Consider the following 23,258-nt stretch of genomic DNA (forward strand, 5'->3'; position numbering starts at 1 on the left):
AGAAGAGAAGACCGTATATTTCTGGTCACTGAGTGGGGTTGTTGCACCACTTCGTACTCGGGAGACTGAAGGGACATGTTTTTATATTAATTGAATTAAGCTTTTGTAGGTATCTTTCACGGTCAACGACCGGCAAAGTGGTTATGTATTGAGTGATCATATTGATTTGTGGTATTTTTTGTTATTATTTACTCCTGCGATTTCTGTACGAATTACGTTTATTGACCATAATTTGCGTTGGAGTTAATGAGAGGGGTTGTTTGTTTTCCCCCCGAAAGGGGCGGGAACGTTTGTCACGAGTCAAGTTCCCGGATGTGCCGGTCTAACGTATAGCAACTGGAATCAGCTGAAGCCAGTTGGTTAATTAAGATTCAGCTGAAGTCACTTGGTTAATTGGGAGCCAGACTGTTAAAAGCCCAGCTTGGTTAACTGTGAGTTAAAGCTGGAGTGTTGCTGCAGCATTATAGAGGAGTGAGCAGCTGCGTCTGGAGTTGGGGGGTTTGAGTGAAGACTTTGCAGTTGGTCATGAGTCTTGGTTTGATGTTCAGGTACACACAGAGTATTGCTGATTAGGTTTTTTTTTTGTACATAGTCAATCAGTTTGTCTAAATGTGTTGTACTCTATAGGCTACTTTGGATTTGCCTTTTCTTCTTGACTGATGTAGGCCTATGCAGTCCTCGCCTTCAAGGTAAGAATTGAGTTTATTTGTAGCCTAATAAACAATACAACCAGAGGATATTGTAACTGAAGTGGTTATGTTCTAGGGCTGGAAGTGCCCCAGAGTTTTGGGTACTTTGGCTCCAGACCGAGGCCTCCTGGCGGTGCCCCTGTGTCTTCTGTGAGTGACCACAGCTTCACGAACGGTGAAGATGCATCCTCAAGTACCAATGAACCTGTTCAGGAGAACTTAAGTTCACATCAGGAGAAAATGATTCCTGTGTGGACTTTCAGTGCGGCTCAGGAGGCCCCGGCATGGATCAAGAGGCCTCCAGCTCCAGTGAATAAGAAACCCAAGATGCCTGAGGCTCCAGCCCAAGAGCCCCCAGCATGGGTTCAGACGCCCCCGGCATGGAATAAGATGCCTCCGGCTCCAGTGAACGAGGTGCCTGAGGCTCCAGCCCAAGAGCCCCCAGCATGGGTTCAGATGCCCCCGGAATGGAATAAGATGCCTCCGGCTCCAGTGAACGAGGTGCCTGAGGATCCAGCCCAAGAGCCCCCAGCATGGGTTCAGATGCCCCCGGAATGGAATAAGATGCCTCCGGTTCCAGTGAACGAGGTGCCTGAGGCTCCATCCCAAGAGCCCCCAGCATGGGTTCAGACGCCCCCGGCATGGGATATGATGCCTCCAGCTCCAGTGAACAAGAAACCCAAGGTGCCTGAGGCTCCAGCCCAAGAGCCCCCAGCATGGGTTCAGACGCCCCCGGCATGGAATAAGATGCCTCCAGCTCCAGTGAACGAGGTGCCTGAGGCTCCAGCCCAAGAGCCCCCAGCATGGGTTCAGACGCCCCCGGCATGGAATAAGATGCCTCCGGCTCCAGTGAACGAGGTGCCTGAGGCTCCAGCCCAAGAGCCCCCAGCATGGGTTCAGATGCCCCCGGAATGGAATAAGATGCCTCCGGCTCCAGTGAACGAGGTGCCTGAGGATCCAGCCCAAGAGCCCCCAGCATGGGTTCAGATGCCCCCGGAATGGAATAAGATGCCTCCGGTTCCAGTGAACGAGGTGCCTGAGGCTCCATCCCAAGAGCCCCCAGCATGGGTTCAGACGCCCCCGGCATGGGATATGATGCCTCCAGCTCCAGTGAACAAGAAACCCAAGGTGCCTGAGGCTCCAGCCCAAGAGCCCCCAGCATGGGTTCAGACGCCCCCGGCATGGAATAAGATGCCTCCAGCTCCAGTGAACAAGAAACCTAAGGTGCCCAGTGTCCCTGTGGCTTCTGTGAGCGACCATAGCTTGACGAACGGTAAAGATGCGTCACGTTCCAATGAACCTGTTCAGGTAAACCTAAATTCCCATCAAGAGAAACTTATTCCTGTGTGGACTTTGAGCGCGGCTCAGAAGTTCAAGACACCTGGGGCTCCATCCCAAGAGCCCCCAGCATGGGTTCAGACGCCCCCGGCATGGAATAAGATGCCTCCAGCTCCAGTGAACAAGAAACCCAAGGTGCCTGAGGCTCCAGCCCAAGAGCCCCCAGCATGGGTTCAGACGCCCCCGGCATGGAATAAGATGCCTCCAGCTCCAGTGAACAAGAAACCCAAGGTGCCTGAGGCTCCAGCCCAAGAGCCCCCAGCATGGGTTCAGATGCCCCCGGAATGGAATAAGATGCCTCCGGCTCCAGTGAACGAGGTGCCTGAGGCTCCAGCCCAAGAGCCCCCAGCATGGGTTCAGACGCCCCCGGCATGGAATAAGATGCCTCCGGCTCCAGTGAACGAGGTGCCTGAGGCTCCAGCCCAAGAGCCCCCAGCATGGGTTCAGACGCCCCCGGTATGGAATAAGATGCCTCCAGCTCCAGTGAACAAGAAACCTAAGGTGCCCAGTGTCCCTGTGGCTTCTGTGAGCGACCACAGCTTGACGAACGGTGAAGATGCGTCACGTCCCAATGAACCTGTTCAGGTAAACCTAAATTCCCATCAAGAGAAACTTATTCCTGTGTGGACTTTCAGCGAGCCTCAGGGGGCTCAGAAGTTCAAGACACCTGAGGCTCCAGCCCAAGAGCCCCCAGCATGGGTTCAGACGCCCCCGGCATGGAATAAGATGCCTCCAGCTCCAGTGAACAAGAAACCTAAGGTGCCCAGTGTCCCTGTGGCTTCTGTGAGCGACCACAGCTTGACGAACGGTGAAGATGCGTCACGTCCCAATGAACCTGTTCAGGTAAACCTAAATTCCCATCAAGAGCAATTTTTTCCTGTGTGGACTTTCAGCGCGGCTCAGAAGTTCAAGACACCTGGGGCTCCAGCCCAAGAGCCCCCAGCATGGGTTCAGACGCCCCCGGCATGGAATAAGATGCCTCCAGCTCCAGTGAACAAGAAACCTAAGGTGCCCAGTGTCCCTGTGGCTTCTGTGAGCGACCACAGCTTGACGAACGGTAAAGATGCGTCACGTCCCAATGAACCTGTTCAGGTAAACCTAAATTCCCATCAAGAGCAATTTTTTCCTGTGTGGACTTTCAGCGCGGCTCAGAAGTTCAAGACACCTGGGGCTCCAGCCCAAGAGCCCCCAGCATGGGTTCAGACGCCCCCGGCATGGAATAAGATGCCTCCAGCTCCAGTGAACAAGAAACCTAAGGTGCCTGAGGCTCCAGCCCAAGAGCCCCCAGCATCGGGCCAGAAACCCCCAGCATGGCATCATATGCCCCAGGCACCAGCCCAAACGCCACCGCCTCAGATGACTTCATTAGACCCTGTTTGGGGCAGTTTTGGCAGCTCCTTCATGGAGGATGTTGGTGGAGAGGCTACCTCTAATGGTGGTGCTACTGAGGGTTCCTCATCAGGGCCAGAGCACTACCTTGTTATCACAGAGCCTTTGGGTTTTCAGACCCGCTATGTGGTGAAGTCTTTCAATCGTTATGTGCGAGGGAAAAAGATCTATACCCAAACCACCTACATCCCGCTAGATGATCCTCCTGCTTCTGAGCCTGCTCCTGTCCCCAGTCCTCCACATGAAGCTCCGGTGGACCAAACTGTGAAGCCCACCCCTGCAAGGTAAAATGGTTTTAATGTGTCTGAGCTTTGATAAGGATTTGAATTTGCTCTAATGTGTTCTCTCTCCACAGAAAAGGATAGGCTTGTCCAGTTGACCTTCTGTGGTATGTGTGTTTGGTATCTCAATCATTTTGTGTACTGAGATTTTCAGCAATTAATTCATGTTTATTTTCCCAGCAGGCTTTGGACTCCTCCACATGGATATCTGGGCTCTTGTTGCATTATTAATTGTGGCTTAAAGAATAAACTTTTCTTAAACTTACAAAATTGCCTAATTTCCTTGCATTATTCTGTTTCTAAACCTGTATCCTTTCAGTAGGGAGAAGGAGTAGGCTAGCAGCTCTTACATTCTACCACAATCCTGTAATGGAAATGGTGTGTATGTGTGTATATATATATATATGACCATGCTCAGTTTTGATTTGTTTGAGCAGGGCTTTTGAGCTGTTGGGAGCATGCCATCTTTGTCCGCTTTGTGTTTGAACTTCCCGTTGAGCAGTACATCCATTGAGATGGCAGAGTTCTCTCAAGATGACTGGTATCATATGTTATGGGTCATCCTAAAGTTAGGAATGTTTTAACCCAGGGGAGTTTTTATGCTGCATTACAAGACATCAAATAGGCCGTGGAGACATTGATCAACCACTAAAGAGCTTGTTCCGGTATATGCTATAGCCCCAAATCCCATACAGTGGAGTAGCTAAGGGCCCTGAGTGAAATGTTTCCCAAATAGGTTTTTTTTTTTTTTTTTTTAAACCGTAATGTTCAAAATGGCATCAAACCTCATCAGTAGCTTGCTCAAGATCCCTACACAAAACAAAGCACCAACAACATTGTTAATGAACCCAGAGTTAAGTATGTTAAAATGATTTAAGTATGATGGGGGGGAAAAAATGTGAAAATGGCCTCTTAACTGATGTCGGTCCTCCCTTTTAATCACCTAATCACAGAACAGCCAGATATGTGTGACAGAAAATCAACTAAAATTTCTAAAGACAATATAATTTTTTAAGGAACTTCCTCTATAATGTTCTAATTGGTTACCATTTAGAGCAGAGGCCTTGAAACACTGGAACAGGAACTGGGAAGGCCAATACTTCCACCTGGTGGTTAAACATGCTGAGGTCTAATAATAATAATCATTAAAAATGATCTTTTTATGCCAAATTATTAAAACATCCATGAAGACAAGGAGCATTTGGACAGACACAAACTTTAATGCATTTAAAATTCCACAAAATACATACAGTATGCTGATAAACAACTAAAACAACCCCAATATGGAATAAATAAAATTCAAAAAATAATTCAGTGGAAATGCATGGATTCCAGTTGCTGCTACTGGAAGAAACTGGAATCCATGCATTTCCACTGAATTATTTTTGGAATCTGATCCCTTATCATACCTGTTCATTCTTACTCGTTGCTCGACTTATCGTGACTAAATTCAAGATGGCTGCAAACGTTAAACTTCGTGAAGATACTGTCTGTATAAATCGTCTTGTAAGTAAACTACCAGTGCTTTTTCAAAGTTCTCAATGTCTCGTTTTAAATGTCAGGGCCCTAGGAAGTCTACCAATGAAGTGTGGAGATACATTGAGCCTCGTAAATGGGTGTAAAACAGTGATTTATTTGCATGGCTAGCCCGATGCCGAAGCACCACTACTGAAAAAGTTGTTGGTAGCATCGGCTAAGTAGCGCCAGATTTTGGAGTGCAGGGGACAAGTCGAGATGGGCTATGAGACATACGTTCACACTCGGTATCATGTTTCAATACACTTTAGGTCAATATCACACCGGAATTCTCCTTTAAACAACCGCTCATTATCTATCCCTGTGCGATCTCTTACCATTACAGACGTGAAATTAAAATATAGGCTATTACAGGACGTAGATCTACCCTACGCTCTTGGACGCAGCATGATGACACTTCACCACCACACCACTAGACTATATGAGCAAACCGCATACGATCGATTTGACAGTAGCCTACTCGCAAGTCTGAAGAAGTTACCTGCTTTGAAGAGAATTTTTGTGTATTTACATAGGCGTTCATTGGGCTAGCCTACACGGGTTGATATGTGCGGAAAAGTCCTGTTTGCTGTTGAACGTGCGCCTTACCTCTTCTATGTTGATTAACAAAGCTATAAATTATGGCCCTTACTTCAATGATTCTGTGAACTGATCTGTAGCTATCCTCTGTCATTCAGAGCTCCGGAAAGTTCCCAGATATTTTGAAACACCTGTTAGCAATCTCTGATGGCAGAATAGCCTATTCAATGGCTAACCGACAACATCTCAGTCCAAATTCCAAAATTGTTCGTCTATTTATTCCCACGGTTCAACACACGAGACGACTGAACGCCCAGGTGTTGTTACTATGTGCACATTAGCCTATAATACTACAAGTTTGGCTGCAATGGCTTTATTATTTTCTGCCAGTTAGTGCATTTTCCCTGTGTATAAGTTATACTACATGCATTATTGTGTCACTGTGACACTGAGGATAGCCTATCTGAGACGGTGGTCTGCTTCAAATGAGTTAGCCTACGTTGTGAAATTGAGAATGGCACTCTTGAAATTAAAATTAAATATGGAATATTACAATCAATAATATGTTGAAATGAATTAAAAGTAATAAATTTCTATGAAACATCTCTGTCTATTGTGTGCGTGTGTCTAGGCCTATCGTGCGCATAGGCTACTGCGCAAAAGCGCCACTCGCGCCTAGGCTATTTAATTGTATCGCCTTGTTAGGCTATGCGCGGGGTGTGGCAACTTTTGATAAGATAGAGAGACCCCCTTAAAGACAAAAAGATAATTCGGGCCCTGGATATAACGCCCGTCGAGGTGTCCCTAAGGCTACGGTATTAACGGACGAAGACGAGGCTAAGGAGTTTCCTCTGCCAAGTCCATTAATTACAGTGCATGAAAATGCACTGTACTGTTCTTCCTAGGCTTCTTCTTATTGTTATTACAGTGCATGAAAATGCACTGTACTGTTCTTCCTAGTCTTCTTCTTATTACCTAATTTTTGCTAAAATTGTTGCATAGGGCTTCTTTAAAGGTTTTATAACACTGCTACAAATGTTTTGGCTAGTGCTACAAATCTTCTTGAATTTCCCCTTGAGGATCAATAAAGTATCTATCTATCTATCTATCTATCTATCTATCTAAATCTATTCACCTTCGCAGCGCCAGTAGGCTACTTGCTGTGCGGCCCGCACACACACACACAGGCATGCCAAACAAGCATACACAAAAGGTTCAAGAGTGATGGAGTAGAAGATGAAGATACAAATTGCTTAGCATGCTTTATGTTCGCTGAACGGATGTACAGGACAGAGCGGCGGTCATATTTTGTACCGCTCTGCGGTACATCTAGTTACACTTTTGTGATGCTGTGGAGAGGGTCCCTGCAGACAAACCAAAGTTGCAAGTATACAGAAAGGGTATGAAAAAGGACTGTTTGTGCAGTCAGTGCATTACCTAAACTCCTCTTTAGGTTGCCGCCATTTTACTAGGAGAAGTCTGTACAAGTCGATTAACGAATGTCACAGAAACTACTATTCAAGTGTGAATAAATTCCATTCACAAAATCCATGCAGGTTGTATTACCCTTCAGCATGTGAAACCCTGGCAAAAGCATGTCTGACTGGCCCTTTGGCTCCACCTGGTGGCTATAGATCACAAAGCTTAATTCAGCTGGCTGAATTGAATGGAAGGTAATCAATTTGTGTACATTTAATTTACATTTTATTTACATGTATTCATTTGGCTAAAGTGACATACATCATTGTTTAGACAGGATATTTCTTTGGCAAACAGCCAACAAAGTATATGGCTTCAAAATACTGTGTTGAGATTAGACAGAGCATTGTACAGCTGGATAGCTGGATCTTCAGTGGCTCCCTCTCCACCCGTTTGGTCCACAGGTTTGCCTCACCCTACACTGTCCTTACTGTCATAAATTTGTTCCCATGAAACCATACCTATGGTATATGTGACAGGTGAGTCATCCTGAGCATTATAGGAAAAGCAAAAGCACCTGCCTGCCTGTCTGTCTGGAAAAATAGTCATCTAGTGAAAAATACAGTCTGGTGAGAAGGGGTTGGCCGTGGTAGCCATCTAGCCATCTCTGCACAGCAGGAGGGAGGTTTGCCTTGAATGCAAAAAGGGCAGTTAGCAGTCACAGGCATGCTGAGAGAAATGTGATGCTAAACATAAACTTCACTTAGCTGTAACAGGCCAAGAGAAGTGTGTACCTTCGAATGGTCAGCATTCTTGTATAAATGGCATTACATACCTACATTCTGACACTTTTAGGACATTTTTAGTTAAATTATTCAGTTGGGCATATTGGGCAGGGGGCCACAAAAGCTATATGTCAGGGCACCAAGGCCAAAGTTAACTATACAGTAGGCTACATAAAAATGATAAAGTTGTATTTAGCCTATTCAGAGCAGTAGACTTGTATTACTGTATGAAACATTACAAAACATGAAACATTAGGTTTAAGTGAAAAATGCTTTAATCAACATTGTCCTAAATATCACCAAGGCAGAAAAAAAAAATAATTTTACAACTTGAAGAGAACCAGATAAGATTAAATTGACATGATATTCTACAAATTTAGGTGGAAATGTTTTAATTACTTGTTTATACTTGTATATAAGATAGGATTAATTAAAATAATTTAAATAAATGCAGATCCTAGTTTGAATAACAAATAACCAAAATAAATAGTAATTCAAAGTTGAGTAGAATATGCATCACTCAAAACGTTAGGTGGGTTAAGATTCTTATTTACTTTTATAGACATGAACAATCACTTGTCACAAAAAACATTATTTCTTTTTTCATTTTAGACCATAGTAGATGGCATCATAAATCACTAAGATGTTATAGTTCATGGAGTGTTTTTTTATAATAAAATAGGAGTTTGTTCAGGATACTTAGCCACATCACCCATAGGATCCCAGGAGAGCTGAATGACAGTTCACACTTGAAGAGAGTTGAGACACATAGCAACTGGAATCAGCTGAAGCTTGTTGGTTAATTAAGATTCAGCTGAAGTCACTTGGTTAATTGGGAGCCAGACTGTTAAAAGCCCAGCTTGGTTAACTGTGAGTTAAAGCTGGAGTGTTGCTGCAGCATTATAGAGGAGTGAGCAGCTGCGTCTGGAGTTGGGGGGTGGGTTTGAGTGAAGACTTTGCAGTTGGTCATGAGTCTTCGTTTGATGTTCAGGTACACACAGAGTATTGCTGATTAGGTTTTTTTTGTACATAGTCAATCAGTTTGTCTAAATGTGTTGTACTCTATAGGCTACTTTGGATTTGCCTTTTCTTGACTGATGTAGGCCTATGCAGTCCTCGCCTTCAAGGTAAGAATTGAGTTTATTTGTAGCCTAATAAACAATACAACCAGAGGATATTGTAACTGAAGTGGTTATGTTCTAGGGCTGGAAGTGCCCCAGAGTTTTGGGTACTTTGGCTCCAGACCGAGGCCTCCTGGCGGTGCCCCTGTGTCTTCTGTGAGTGACCACAGCTTCACGAACGGTGAAGATGCATCCTCAAGTACCAATGAACCTGTTCAGGAGAACTTAAGTTCACATCAGGAGAAAATGATTCCTGTGTGGACTTTCAGTGCGGCTCAGGAGGCCCCGGCATGGATCAAGAGGCCTCCAGCTCCAGTGAATAAGAAACCCAAGGTGCCTGAGGCTCCAGCCCAAGAGCCCCCAGCATGGGTTCAGATGCCCCTGGAATGGAATAAGATGCCTCCGGCTCCAGTGAACGAGGTGCCTGAGGCTCCAGCCCAAGAGCCCCCAGCATGGGTTCAGACGCCTCCGGCTCCAGTGAACGAGGTGCCTGAGGCTCCAGCCCAAGGGCCCCCAGCATGGGTTCAGATGCCCCTGGCATGGATCAAGATGCCTCCAGCTCCAGTGAACAAGAAACCTAAGGTGTCTGAGGCTCCAGCACAACAGCCCCCAGCATGGGTTCAGACGCCCCCGGCATGGAATAAGATGCCTCCAGCTCCAGTGAACAAGAAACCTAAGGTGCCCAGTGTCCCTGTGGCTTCTGTGAGCGACCGCAGCTTCACGAACGGTGAAGATGCATCACGTCCCAATGAACCTGTTCAGGTAAACCTAAATTCCCATCAAGAGAAACTTATTCCTGTGTGGACTTTGAGCGCGGCTCAGAAGTTCAAGACACCTGGGGCTCCAGCCCAAGAGCCCCCAGCATGGGCTCAGATGCCCCCAACATGGATCAAGATGCCTCCAGCTCCAGTGAACGAGAAACCTAAGGTGCCTGAGGCTCCAGCCCAAGAGCCCCCAGCATCGGGCCAGAAACCCCCAGCATTGAATCATATGCCCCAGGCACCAGCCCAAACGCCACCGCCTCAGATGACTTCATTAGACCGTGTTGGGGGCAGTTTTGGCAGCTCCTTCATGGAGGATGTTGGTGGAGAGGCTACCTCTAATGGTGGTGCTACTGAGGGTTCCTCATCAGGGCCAGAGCACTACCTTGTTATCACAGAGCCTTTGGGTTTTCAGACCCGCTATGTGGTGAAGTCTTTCAATCGTTATGTGCGAGGGAAAAAGATCTATACCCAAACCACCTACATCCCGCTAGATGATCCTCCTGCTTCTGAGCCTGCTCTTGTCCCCAGTCCTCCACATGAAGCTCCGGTGGACCAAACTGTGAAGCCCACCCCTGTAAGGTAAAATGGTTTTAATGTGTCTGAGCTTTGATAAGGATTTGAATTTGCTCTAATGTGTTCTCTCTCCACAGAAAAGGATAGGCTTGTCCAGTTGACCTTCTGTGGTATGTGTGTTTGGTATCTCAATCATTTTGTGTACTGAGATTTTCAGCAATTAATTCATGTTTATTTTCCCAGCAGGCTTTGGACTCATCCACATGGATATCTGGGCTCTTGTTGCATTATGAATTGTGGCTTAAAGAATAAACTTTTCTTAAACTTACAAAATTGCCTAATTTCCTTGCATTATTCTGTTTCTAAACCTGTAGCCTTTCAGTAGGGAGAAGGAGTAGGCTAGCAGCTCTTACATTCTACCACAGTCCTGTAATGGAAATGGTGTGTGTGTATATGTGTATATATATATATATATATATATGACCATGCTCAATTGAGATTTCATTTGTTTGAGCAGGGCTTTTGAGCTGTTGGGAGCGTGCCATCTTTGTCCGCTTTGTGTTTGAACTTCCCGTTGAGCAGTACATCCATTGAGATGGCAGAGTTCTCTCAAGATGACTGGCATCATATGTTATGGGTCATCCTAAAGTTAGCAATGTTTTAACCCAGGGGAGTTTTTATGCTGCATTAAAAGACATCAAATAGGCCGTGGAGACATTGATCAACCACTAAAGAGCTTGTTCCGGTATATGCTATAGCCCCAAATCCCATACAGTGGAGTAGCTAAGGGCCATGAGTGAAATGTTTCCCAAATAGCTTTTTTTTTTTTTTTTTTTTTTTTTTTTAAATCGTAATGTTCAAAATGGCATCAAACCTCATCAGTAGCTTGCACAAGATCCCTACACAAAACAAAGCACCAACAACATTGTTAATGAACCCAGAGTTAAGTATGTTAAAATGATTTAAGTATGATGGGGGGGAAAAAATGTGAAAATGGCCTCTTAACTGATGTCGGTCCTCCCTTTTAATCACCTAATCACAGAACAGCCAGATATGTGTGACAGAAAATCAACTCCTTAAGTGCAAGATGAGCATAAGCTTTGTGATGTGCTTTGTGCCACATTGCACCAGGTGCACGATAGGGGACTGGGGGGGGGGCTATAGTATTGTGCCACTGGCCATCAATTTCTAAAGACAATATCATTTTTTAAGGAACTTCCTCTATAATGTTCTAATTGGTTACCATTTAGAGCAGAGGCCTTGAAACACTGGAACAGGAACTGGGAAGGCCAATACTTCCACCTGGTGGTTAAACATGCTGAGGTCTAATAATAATAATCATTAAAAATTATCTTTTTATGCCAAATTATTAAAACCTCCATGAAGACAAGGAGCATTTGGACAGACAAACTTTAATGCATTTAAAATTCCACAAAATACATACAGTATGCTGATAAACAACTAAAACAACCCCAATATGGAAGCGAAGAAGCCATTGAGCTTGGGAAATGGAAAGGACTAGATATGCACCACAGCGGTGGGGAAGTACAGTGCACACACAAACACAAGAACTGCTCACAAAGATAATAATATACAACTGCAGATTGTGAATGTTCTAATCCTGATAAAATGGCCACCGCTTTCTTACAGCTCAGACTCTTCAGTAACACCTAAAGCATGGGAGCCAGCGCGTAATGCGCAAGGTAAAGACTCTACGTCTATACACACTTTGTGTCCTGCATAATGGCCATTTTATCTTACCACACTGATATAATTTTGTTCTTTTTTGCATTCCCAATATGCATACTAACAGCATGATCTATGATGTGATAACATATATACACATTCATTAAAGTGACCTGTGATATCAGACATATGTCTGTTGAATGAATATATATATATATAATAAAGATGAATGTGTTCAAAAAAGTGGTGATGTAAAGACAATTTAAATTCAGTAACTGAAAAAATAGGATGTGACCAGGTTTGTTTTTCTTTCTTTCATTGTTAAAAATGTTGGTAGGTGTCTGCTACATAAAACCCATGTGGCCATTGGGAAAACTAAAACCTGTGACCAGCTGAACGGCAAATACTTTTGTATAAGTCCCATTAAGTCCCATTTTTATTTATGCATTTATCTATAGATATAGATATAGATTTAAATTAATGGGGCAGTCAATTCAATGGGGCAGTTGTGGCCTACTAGTTAGGGCTTCGGGCTTGGAACCGGAGGGTTGCCGGTTCGATCCCCGACCAGTGGGAACGGCTGAAGTGCCCATGAGCAAGGCACCTAACCCCTCACTGCTCCTCGAGTGCTGCTGTAGCAAGGCAGCTCACTGCTCCGGGTTAGTGTGTGCTTCACCTCGCTGTGTGCTCACTAATTCACGGATGGGATAAATGCAGACCAAATTCCTTGTATATGCAAGTATACTTGGCCTAGAAACCTGATTTACATTTACAATCCTTGTTTATTGTACAGGATACCTGCATAAAGTTGCACCAATTGTTCCCTAGCTTTGTGACAAAAATGTAACATTTCTCATGACTTTTACCCATCACTGATTGTGTGTCTGACTACTATCATATGGAGCTGACTTGCAGGCATCCTGAAATCACAGAGTTTCCCTCTGCTAGGGAGACGTCGTGGGACAGGCCAAATCCATCTCATGCACTTGCACCTGTCCTGTACAAAGCTCAGTGGATCAGGATCAGTGTGTACATCTACAAAGTCACTGCTACAGTCTCTTTAAGTCTATAAAAAACACTTTGTCGTTTGTATTTTAACAATGTTTGGCTTTTGAGTTATTGATATATAGGAACGTTACTCTAATGTGTGAATTGCCAAATTTTCCAGCTTTACCGAACAGTCTGTTCTGCTTCTCTGAGTTCCTGTCAATGAATAAACAAACAAAATAATTAAAAAGAGGTCACAATTAAATCAAACAAGCACACAATTTTGTAAAATGGGCACACAATTTAGTAAAAAAAGCACACATTCTCTCAATATACAAAATAAATAAATAACTTCTTGCAATGCCACCTCCTGGGCTCGTAGACCTGGAATATGTCTAAAATACAATACAATACTATATATATATATATATTTTTTTTTTTTTTTTTTCTTTTTTTTTTTTTTTTCTGATAGAAAAAGATAAGCCTTTTCTTCTGTACAGTGGATACCCATACAAGGTGAACATCACAAAAGATAGAACTAAAAATATGTCTAAAATGACAATGGGCTGCTGCTTATGGGCTATTGTAACCGTTTTAATACTGACAATGCTAACAGTATCAGGGGAGTGATTAAATGGTCCAATACAGTATGAAAATAAAGACTCAAGTTAGAATGCAATCATTCCATTGCCTGATTCATATCTCCACCATGTTTATCTGCTGTTTTTGAATATGTAAACCCAGATACACACCTTCCTGCAACTTCATATGTAAAAGATCTGAACTCTGAAATACAAAATAAAATATACATCTAATAAAAAATACACTCTTTTAATCTCCCAGTGCTCAGAGGGATAGTTAAAATATAGAGGAGCCAAGCTTTGCACAAGTGAGTGAAGACTGAGTGCTAGGGGTTGAGGGATTGGGAGGTACTCAGTGGAAGGAGAATGGCAGCGAAGATGGAAAAATAAGGTGCTCAGTCATCGTCACTGTCACTTCCAGATTCACTCAACTGAAGATCATTCCCTGTGTAGAGGAAATACACATTTCAAGTTATATTCAACTAAAAAAGATCAATGTACTTGTGCAACAAACTCTTCTGGTCAAGGCATGTCCAGCATGTCTCAAAAAAGTTGCTAAGCTTCTATAGATGTTACATTCCAACACTGAACTGCAAAGGGCAAACCGATCTTTTAAACATCGATCCAACCAAATCAACACCTCCAGCTAAAATCAGTTTATACAACACCAAGTTGAGACGTTGTGCAAAAAGGACATAGACAACATATCAAATGTTGGAAATTAAATGTTTTACTATTTCATGGAAAATATATGTTCATTTTGAAGTTGATGCCAGCCACATGTTTCAAAAAAAGTTGGGGTGGGGCATTTTTACCACTGTGCTGCTTCACCTCTTCATTTAACAAAGTTCTGTAAATGTTTAGGAACTGAGGAGACCAGCTGCAAGAGTTTTGAGAATGAAACGTTGTCCCATTTCTGCCCGATATAGGATTTCAGTAGCTTAACAGTATGGGGTATTCTTAATCATGTTTTTTCATTCCATGATGCACCTTCTATGGAATCATACTGCTTAAATATGTGCAGGATTAATTTCACAGAGTTAATTAATAGTTTTCCTGAAATATTCCAGGTCTTGCCTGGAAAAGACATTGCCTGGATGGCAGTATATGTTGCTCAAAACCTGTATACATCATTCAGAATTGATTGTGCCTTGCCAGATGTGCAAGATGCCCATGTTGTAGGCACTAATACCAGAGACTTTCTAATGTGGAGACACAGCACTCAAAAAATACTCCATAGAAATGCATGGGGCTAGTTTGTCACGCCAATATGGCCGTTGTCTACACATATCCCACCCCTTCCTCGGCAAAACGTCGACATATGAATACATTGAGCCAATCATGTGGTATGATGTGAATACATTGAGCCAATCATATGGTGTGTTGTGAAGACATCGTGCCAATCATCTGTTGTGATCTCGCCGCTGGAGCAAGATTGGTGTCGTGAAGCCTTGCGCACACGCATGTCTGCCGAAATGGATGCCCGACGAGTGCCCAAAAAGCGTTGTCAAATGGCCGCCGAGTGGAGGGACTTGCCTAAAAGGACTTTGCCAATACCCACACCGTCATAGATGTTGGGCTTAGAACTGAGCACTAAAACAAGTTGGATGGGTTGGATACTTGGATAGGCCCTCTCCTTTTTAGCCCAGATGAGTCCATGATTGATGAGTCCATGATTTCCAATATTGTTTATCAGCTCTATCCCTTGTTTGCAAGGATTTCTCTGGATTCTCTGATTCTAATGATATTAGAAGAAGCATTTATATTTATCATTTGTCCACACAGGTTTACAAAGTGATGAATACCTCTACATCTTTACTTCTAAGAGCCTCTGCCTCTCTGGGATGCTCTTTTTTTTATACACAATCATGTTGCCAGTTACCCTAATATAGTTCCTCCTTTTGTTTTCTTTATCATTACACAACTTTTCTAGCATTTTGTTGGCCCCGTACAATTTTTTTTTTAAAGTGTTGCTGGTATCAAATTCAAAATCAACATATATTTTCCATGAATTAGTCACTGTCATTTTTGAACATTTGGAATGTTGCCTGTGTCCTTTTTGCAACTAAATATGAGTTTACGAGATTTGCAGATTATAACATTCTGTTTTTATTTGCATTTTACACAACGTCCCAATTTTTTCTGATTTGGGGTAGTAGATTATTGTGTAAAAGTCATTCTGGACTTCCCCAAATGGCACCTTCATAATGAACATGTAATAATGGTACTTACTGAGTGTATTTATGAGCTGGTTGCTGCTCTGGGACTTGTCAGTGCCATTGACCATGGGGAGGCGGTTTGGAGAGGCCTGGTGGTGGGGAGCAGGTGATCGCTCGCACTCTCCGTCGCTGCTGGAGCTGTCGTCGCCACTCCCAGAGCCGCTGCCCGAGTCCGAGGAGCTGCTGCTGCCGCTGCTGCTCATCTGCTCAATGACCTCCACCTCCGCACGCAGCTCTGGGACGGGCAGTTTAAAGAGTTTAGAGAGTTTACCATGCTTTCAGCATTATTACACGGTCATAAAGGCAACTAATCTGATATGATAATATAATAATAAAGGCAACTGAACTGTTATAATAAAACATCATTACTAAATATTCTAGAAAATTAAAGGAGAATTCCGGTGTGATATTGACCTAAAGTGTATTGAAACATGATACCGAGTGTGAACGTATGTCTCATAGCCCATCTCGGCTTGTCCCCTGCACTCCAAAATCTGGCGCTAGTTAGCCGATGCTACCAACAGCTTTTTCAATAGTGGTGCTTTGGCATCGGGCTAGCCATGCAAATAAATCACTGTTTTACACCCATTTACGAGGCTCAATGTATCTCCACACTTCATTGGTAGACTTCCGAGGGCCCTGACATTTAAAACGAGACATTGAGAACTTTGAAAAAGCACTGGTAGTTTACTTACAAGACGATTTATACAGACAGTATCTTCACGAAGTTTAGCGTTTGCAGCCATCTTGAATTTAGTCACGATAAGTCGAGCAACGAGTAAGAATGAACAGGTATGATAAGGGATCAGATTCCAAAAATAATTCAGTGGAAATGCATGGATTCCAGTTTCTTCCAGTAGCAGCAACTGGAATCCATGCATTTCCACTGAAGTTGGACACCTTGGAATGGTCAATTCCAAGATGTGAAGTGACGAGACATAGTGTTGGGTTTAAAGTCTAAGGGGACATTATTTAAATGGCGGGCAAAGAGCAAAGTATATCATCAAGCCGTGTTCCTGTGCATGAGTTAGAGCTATCATGTGCCATGCGGGAGCTTTGAGCTGACTCAACTCAAGTGTTTGTGCTTATGGTCTTGCCCATGGTGTTCATTTAGCACATTTTACCTAGTTATTAAATTAGGTTTAGTTTGACTTAAGACTTTTCCCTCCATGTCATAGGCTGGCTTTAAAGTGCACACAGCATATGCACACATAAACTACCCGAGGTATACTGAAAAAGAAAGCGAACAATGGATAGACCTCTTTGGGGAATACGAAATGCAATGACTGTTAATGTAATTATGATTATAGTAATGTATAATGATTTTAGTAATACAGTATACAGTACACTGTGAGGAATATAACTGAGCATGAATACAAGAAAGACAGTTTTAGGACAGCAGTCATCACTAACAGAGGGTAGTCCACTTTCCCTCCTGGACTACTAATGATGGCTTTCTGGCAAAGCTCCACATGAAACTGCCCAAGTCTGCATATTTTGAATAATGTGCTGCATCATCAGTAAGTCTCTTTGGGTAGAAATGAATACATGAATAACAATATAAATTAAAAACAACAAACTCGCAGCTGTTCCTGTCATAAATAAACAGCATCACACACAGCAGGAGACATGCCCTCACCTCTCTTGATGTCATCTAGCTGAGGCTCAGGGGAGGGATTGTCCTTGGATGGTGATGGTGATGGAGATGCTTTGGCACCTGCTCCTGGCTTGGTTGGAGCACGGAACTGTGAGGGAGGCTGGTTAGCCCTCACTGACTGCTGCTCTATCCGTGCCTGGATCTTACTGCTTCCCTCCGCTCTGCAGATAACACAGTGGAATCATACCATGCTACTCCTTATGAAGCATGTGACTCCATGGCTATTAGATACACTGACATTTAGTCAACATATTCATTTGTGTCTATGTGTTTGCATTTAGGATTTTTATAAAGCCTAGCACATAATATTGTTTGTTCTGTGATGGCAAATATGGTTCTGCAGCCTCACCTGGTCTTCTTGACCTGTATGCTGCTGCTCAGCTTTTCAAGAATATACTCCCCGGTGTCATGGTTGATGATCAGAACGCAGTCTTTCTGATATGGCCTCTTGTTGCCTTTGAATACCGTCATGGGTGGCGTGGAACCCTGGGAGAGAATAAAAAGTTATTCAAAATATCACAGAGAAAGTAGTGTGGAAGCATGTGTTTAGTTTTTAACTATGTGGGTTCACATCTAGGAGATGGTGTCACAATACCGGAATGTGAGGTAATGTGATGGTGACTTCATCGCCTTTTCCAACTTGCAGTTCCCCTTCACAAGTTGTGTCTATGGACGCTGGTTTGAAATCATCTGTAAAAACAAAAACCGTATGAAAGAAGCACTCAAAGAGAGGAAAACAACTGTCAGCTGGTTGACTGAATTTACAGGGATAATGGCACAACATATAAAAAGCCACAACATGGAGTATTATTAAAAGGAAAAGTTGTAAAGAGATGTCTCGTTAATGCTGTTATATGACTTCAATGTCACTGACATTATTTCATTGCTTGCTTGCAGTCTATTTCATAGATACCTAAGTGACATAACTTGCCAATTATGCAGGCTAGCTAGTATGCTAGCATAACACAGCTAAGCCTGTCAGTCAGGCTAACTCACTGTAACCCCTAACTATGATCATAACATAAAGTAAGGTCAACTTACATCTAATGGTATGAAACGAAGACTTAGGGCGTTTTTCAAAGCTTTCCCCAAGCTTTAAGACATGTTCTTCTTTGTCCAAAAGCGGATTAGAATTTCCATTCATGGCTTACTTCGAACGATAAATTTCACATTTACTAAAATTCCAGAAAAGCCAGCTGTTTCATTAAGTGAATAAAATATGATAGTAAATCACAAATGATAAAGTCAGGCTACATGATAGGCAGCTGCTAGAGCACACTACCTAATCTCTTGTACAAAAACAAAGTGTAACGTAAACGTCATGGAATCAGCTACACCTCTTCCTGTTTTGGTTCTGTTGTCAAATGATACCGATGAGGCCTCGAGCTAGTGTTTTCCTTTAGATTGATTTATTAGTATTTGCAGGTTTTATAATTCATGCGTTGTCTTTTTATCGTGTCTTTAAAAAAGAAATACATTTGTTGGGCTGAGCCTCTGGCTGAGCTTTCAAACGATGTAAAAGAAACATCTATTGCGGTTTTGTTTCTACACGGACGACAATTACAGCTACACACAGTAGAAATTCCATGCTGAGTTTTGAAGAGTTGATGTGAAAGGAAGCAATCTACTATTTTGTAGGCATTTTATCATTTATTATGACAACTGTCTCCAGAAATAGACAATCGTTTTGAAAATTAATATATTCCATGTTTTATATATATATATAAATGTAGGTTAATTACTTATGATTCTATCGATGCTGGAGTGAGTCAGTCAGGTAGACTATAACGTTACTTGTCTTTGAGATCATTTTGAGATGAGATAGATAACTGACCACCTAGAGCAAATTAAATGGAGTCAGTTGAGTCTCACGTCAAACCAGATGATTCTGGCTCGAGAATTCTTTCCCAGGAGGAGCTGGACAAGTTGAAAGACGACCGAGTATTGGTGTCCGAATTTAAGCAGCAGAAGCTTGAGAAAGATGCCCAGAAGAACTGGGATTTGTTTTACAAGCGGAATACAACAAACTTTTTTAAGGACAGACATTGGACGACTAGAGAATTTGAGGAGCTGAAAGCATGCAGAGAGGTAATCGTAAAACTGGGCCCAAAATTACCTGATTAAACTGGCTTTAAGGTCGCAGCTTTTGATCATCCCATCTGTCTTATCTGTCCTTCATTAGTTTGTGTCCCAGAAGTTGGTGCTGCTGGAGGCTGGCTGTGGAGTGGGTAATTGTATTTTCCCACTTCTGGAAGAGGACCTCAATATCTTTGTGTATGCCTGTGACTTCTCTCCAAGAGCTGTGGAGTTTGTGAAGGTGAATAGTGAACAGAGCCCATGTTTATTCAATCATATCATGGTCTGTTGTTCACAGGCAGATACGTTTACAAACTGCACCCTGACAGTATTCAGTTACAGTTATTTGCAGAAGCTTTACTAACAGTGTTTCTGGTTTCAGCAAAATTCTCTGTACTCTCCGGAGAGGTGTTTGGCGTTCCAGTGTGATTTGACCAAAGATGACCTACAGGATAATATCTCTGCAGAAAGCGTGGATGCAGCAACTCTCATATTTGTGCTTTCTGCTATTCATCCCGACAAGATGCAGCAAGCGCTTGTGAATTTATACATGGTAATGTATTGGTAGCAATTATACATACACAAGTTACTCCTAACACTATACATTTGCATAATTAATGTTAACTGAACATTATGCTGTATACATGCAGTTTTCACACTGACAGTCTTTCATGTTTGTTTTATCTGCTAGGTTCTAAAACCAGGTGGAGTGGTATTGTTTAGAGATTATGGCCTGTATGACCACGCCATGCTCCGGTTTAAATCGGGAAACAAGCTTGGGGAGAACTTCTACGTGAGGCAGGATGGCACACGGTCCTATTTCTTCTCTAAAGGTCAGTAAATAACTTGATTGAGTAAATAATCTGATAATGTTGACACACAGCATCAAAACAATGTCACAAAGCATCCCTTTATTGCATGTTCACCAAAAACAATCCAACATTTCAGCCTTTTCACCTACAATGAAAGATGCAGACCTTTTGCAAACCAGTTTAAGTTATAACCAGCAATATATTGTATTGCTTGTCATGGTGTTGTTACATGTAAGTTGTTCTGATCTGCTCCAGAGATGCTGACCAAACTATTCCATGACGCTGGATTTGAGACTGTGGTGAATGAATATGTTCTGCGAGAGACCGTGAACAAGAAAGAGGGTTTATGTGTGCCTCGCGTCTTCCTTCAGAGCAAATTTAGACGCCCAGTGACCTTGAACAACCAAGTATAATAATGTGGCAAATTGAACCAAGGATGTTGCATATTATTGTCAATTTAAAGAATAGTATAAAATATTATTTCTTATACAGTGAACACATTTTTTGATAGAAATACAGCCATGAACATTTGTACATACCATGATTTGAGGAATTTTATCCATATTGGTTTTTTTTCTTCGTAGTATTAATAAAAGTATGAATACATTTTTCCTACTCTGTTTTGTGTCACCACATTCATTGAGTTCATTGTATCCTGGTGACATTTCAGCCTGTATTGAATGGTCAAATACTACACCTATATACACCTCCATATTTACTGGAACAGGTCGCCACAAGATGGCAGCAACAGACCTCTGCAAAAAATCTAGAACCCATCGGTTATACATGCAAAATCTAAAAAATCCATTTAACCATACATTTTTCTGTACTTAATTTGACTCAATTTGAGACCATTTTAATGTCTGTACAATTTATATTTAATCAGATAAAATGGCATTAGAGTGTATAACAACACTGATGGGCCTAATGTTAGTCATTATGTGAGTATTGGTTGATTAAAATATCATTCCTCATGCCAACAGGCAACAGGGTCCAGCCTACACCTGACCTTTTCAATGATTTCGTAGAATTGGCTTTTAGTTTTACAGCATGCTTAGAAACCTCTACTGTGCATGCATATGTCAAACATGCAGTTCTGGAATAATTAAGAGGCCATTGCACATTTTTCTGATGTCATCCTACAGTTGCTAGGAGATATTTGAATGAGTGGACAGTCATATTCAAAATTAAGAGACAACTGTAAATTTGAATATGACTGTCAACTCATTCCAATGTCACTCGTCAGCAACCGTAGGATGACTTCAGAAAAATGTACAGTGGTCTCTCAAGTTTTGTTCCAGAGCTGTATATGTAACACATGGGCAATGAAAACACAAATACAACATTCTTTCCTACTATCCTACTTTCCCCTTGAGAGCTGTGTGGCACTACAGTGATTGTTCCTGCTTACAGCCTCTGTGTCCATTCAGCATGTCCTAGTTTCACGTCCTGTTGGTGGGAAGCACAGAGAACATCATGAATTAAGTGCAGAGGCTATCAAGGTCCTAGCCTTATCAGGTTCAAACCTCATTATTTAACAGACTTATAACAGATTGAAATGACCAACACACCCACACCCTGTTCCTTCCACCGCATGCAGACCATGAGACAACCTTCCCCTGCTTGTCAACCACTGCCTTTCTCCATCGTTCCTCTATTAAAAAGCATGTTTGTTGAGACGATTCATAAATAGCTTCTCTCTGTTATTGAATCAAGCACGTTGATAAAAGGTAGCCAGTGTTATTTCATAGAGAGCAGACTCGACACATCCAGCTATTGTGCACACATTCTCTCACTGAAAATGGTTGTACAGAATGAACAAACCCTGAGATTGATGGACTGAATTCAGCCACAGTCTTTCCCTAGGTGATTTGACTGAAACATTTCCAAGTTTAGTAAGTGAACTCAACATTCTGAATGTCAAACAATAAAAAGCAGCAAATAAAAAGTAGGCCTACACATCTAGCAGAATAATCACAAACCAAAGCTTTTGCATCAGCTCCATACAATTTATGTAATTTGGTCAGAGGGACATTTTTCAAATATGATAAAATGTGTTATTTGAGTGTGGTATATTATATAATTCAAAGAAATGTAAGCTTACCAAATGTAGGTTATATTACTGTCCATTTGATGTAAAAGCTTGTTTTGTCTATTGTTAGGTATGAAATCCCACAACATTAATCAGATTAACTATATGTTTTTGTCAGGAGGTGGAACAAAACATTTTGTTATGGCCTTTGGTCTTGCTGGAGCCAGCCCCACCAATGGCAGCACTTAAAAGAATAAAATTAATGATTTCCTGTGCTGATTTAGCTTCCCCTCACACCACACTCCTGGGAACTGTGAAGCACTACAGATCTGGTTGGATGTCCTTGTGGTGACCAGGTGCTTTGTCCACATTACATAACTGTCAGACAACCATCCAATCCTCCGATCTGTATTTTCCTAGTTTGACAGCAGGAATGAAGACAAGGTGTGCATGTTTGTGTCTCAGGGGGAGGGTATCAGGGTAGCTGAGCCTGAACACCGTGAAGATGTTATCCTTAGGATGTTATCCCTGTCCTTGGAGTCCCATAGGACAACTGCAGAGCTGACTGTTAGTTGTAAGGTCATTTTCAGTTGCAGTCATCTTGCCTGAGCATGCAGTTCAATACTTAGAGATGACTTGGAGAGATTCAGTTCTTTGTCTGCCCATAAGGAATGAGGGATGCTGCAGGCCTACAGAAAATTACTATAGTGCCTGAGCTTGAGGCTTGAATGCCTTCAATTGGATACCAGGTTAGATTACAATAGTTCTTTTGTCAGCAGGATTCATTTAATTTCAAAGAGGAAATTCTATCTCAGAATCAGTCATGTATGATGGACAATGGCGTCAGCTGTGAC

General features: G+C 42.4%; 3 protein-coding genes across 46 annotated transcripts; 2 read left to right on the forward strand and 1 right to left on the reverse strand.

Moving 5' to 3' along the window:
- The first annotated feature begins 412 nt into the window (after window positions 1-412).
- On the forward strand, window positions 413-10,682 carry LOC121720493 (proline-rich extensin-like protein EPR1). Of its 44 annotated transcripts, none has more exons than XM_042106668.1 (9): window positions 413-548; window positions 628-689; window positions 766-1,721; window positions 1,818-1,913; window positions 2,163-3,293; window positions 9,420-9,497; window positions 9,564-10,415; window positions 10,492-10,524; window positions 10,601-10,682. In XM_042106668.1, the coding sequence occupies exons 1-8, from the start codon at window positions 526-528 to the stop codon at window positions 10,513-10,515; spliced, it is 3,222 nt and encodes a 1,073-aa protein (XP_041962602.1). In that variant the 5' UTR covers window positions 413-525; the 3' UTR covers window positions 10,516-10,524; window positions 10,601-10,682. The 44 variants fall into 44 exon arrangements, with proteins under 44 accessions (XP_041962602.1, XP_041962611.1, XP_041962600.1 ...); XM_042106677.1 differs by having other exon boundaries at window positions 766-1,547; XM_042106666.1 differs by having other exon boundaries at window positions 766-3,293; window positions 9,420-9,533; window positions 9,696-9,755; window positions 10,005-10,415.
- Window positions 10,683-13,600: 2,918 nt separating this feature from the next.
- eaf1 (ELL associated factor 1) lies at window positions 13,601-18,813 on the reverse strand. The gene is made up of 6 exons (XM_042106699.1): window positions 18,526-18,813; window positions 18,080-18,174; window positions 17,834-17,970; window positions 17,467-17,645; window positions 15,841-16,062; window positions 13,601-14,053 (listed from the first exon to the last, which is right to left on the reverse strand). The coding sequence occupies exons 1-6, from the start codon at window positions 18,626-18,628 to the stop codon at window positions 14,004-14,006; spliced, it is 786 nt and encodes a 261-aa protein (XP_041962633.1). The 5' UTR covers window positions 18,629-18,813; the 3' UTR covers window positions 13,601-14,003.
- Window positions 18,814-18,879: 66 nt separating this feature from the next.
- mettl6 (methyltransferase 6, methylcytidine) lies at window positions 18,880-20,987 on the forward strand. Its single transcript, XM_042106697.1, has 5 exons — window positions 18,880-19,572; window positions 19,667-19,801; window positions 19,943-20,113; window positions 20,252-20,393; window positions 20,628-20,987. The coding sequence occupies exons 1-5, from the start codon at window positions 19,336-19,338 to the stop codon at window positions 20,783-20,785; spliced, it is 843 nt and encodes a 280-aa protein (XP_041962631.1). The 5' UTR covers window positions 18,880-19,335; the 3' UTR covers window positions 20,786-20,987.
- The last annotated feature ends 2,271 nt before the right edge of the window (window positions 20,988-23,258 follow it).

Source organism: Alosa sapidissima, chromosome 10 (assembly GCF_018492685.1).
Source record: "Alosa sapidissima isolate fAloSap1 chromosome 10, fAloSap1.pri, whole genome shotgun sequence".
Lineage (NCBI taxonomy): Eukaryota > Metazoa > Chordata > Actinopteri > Clupeiformes > Clupeidae > Alosa > Alosa sapidissima.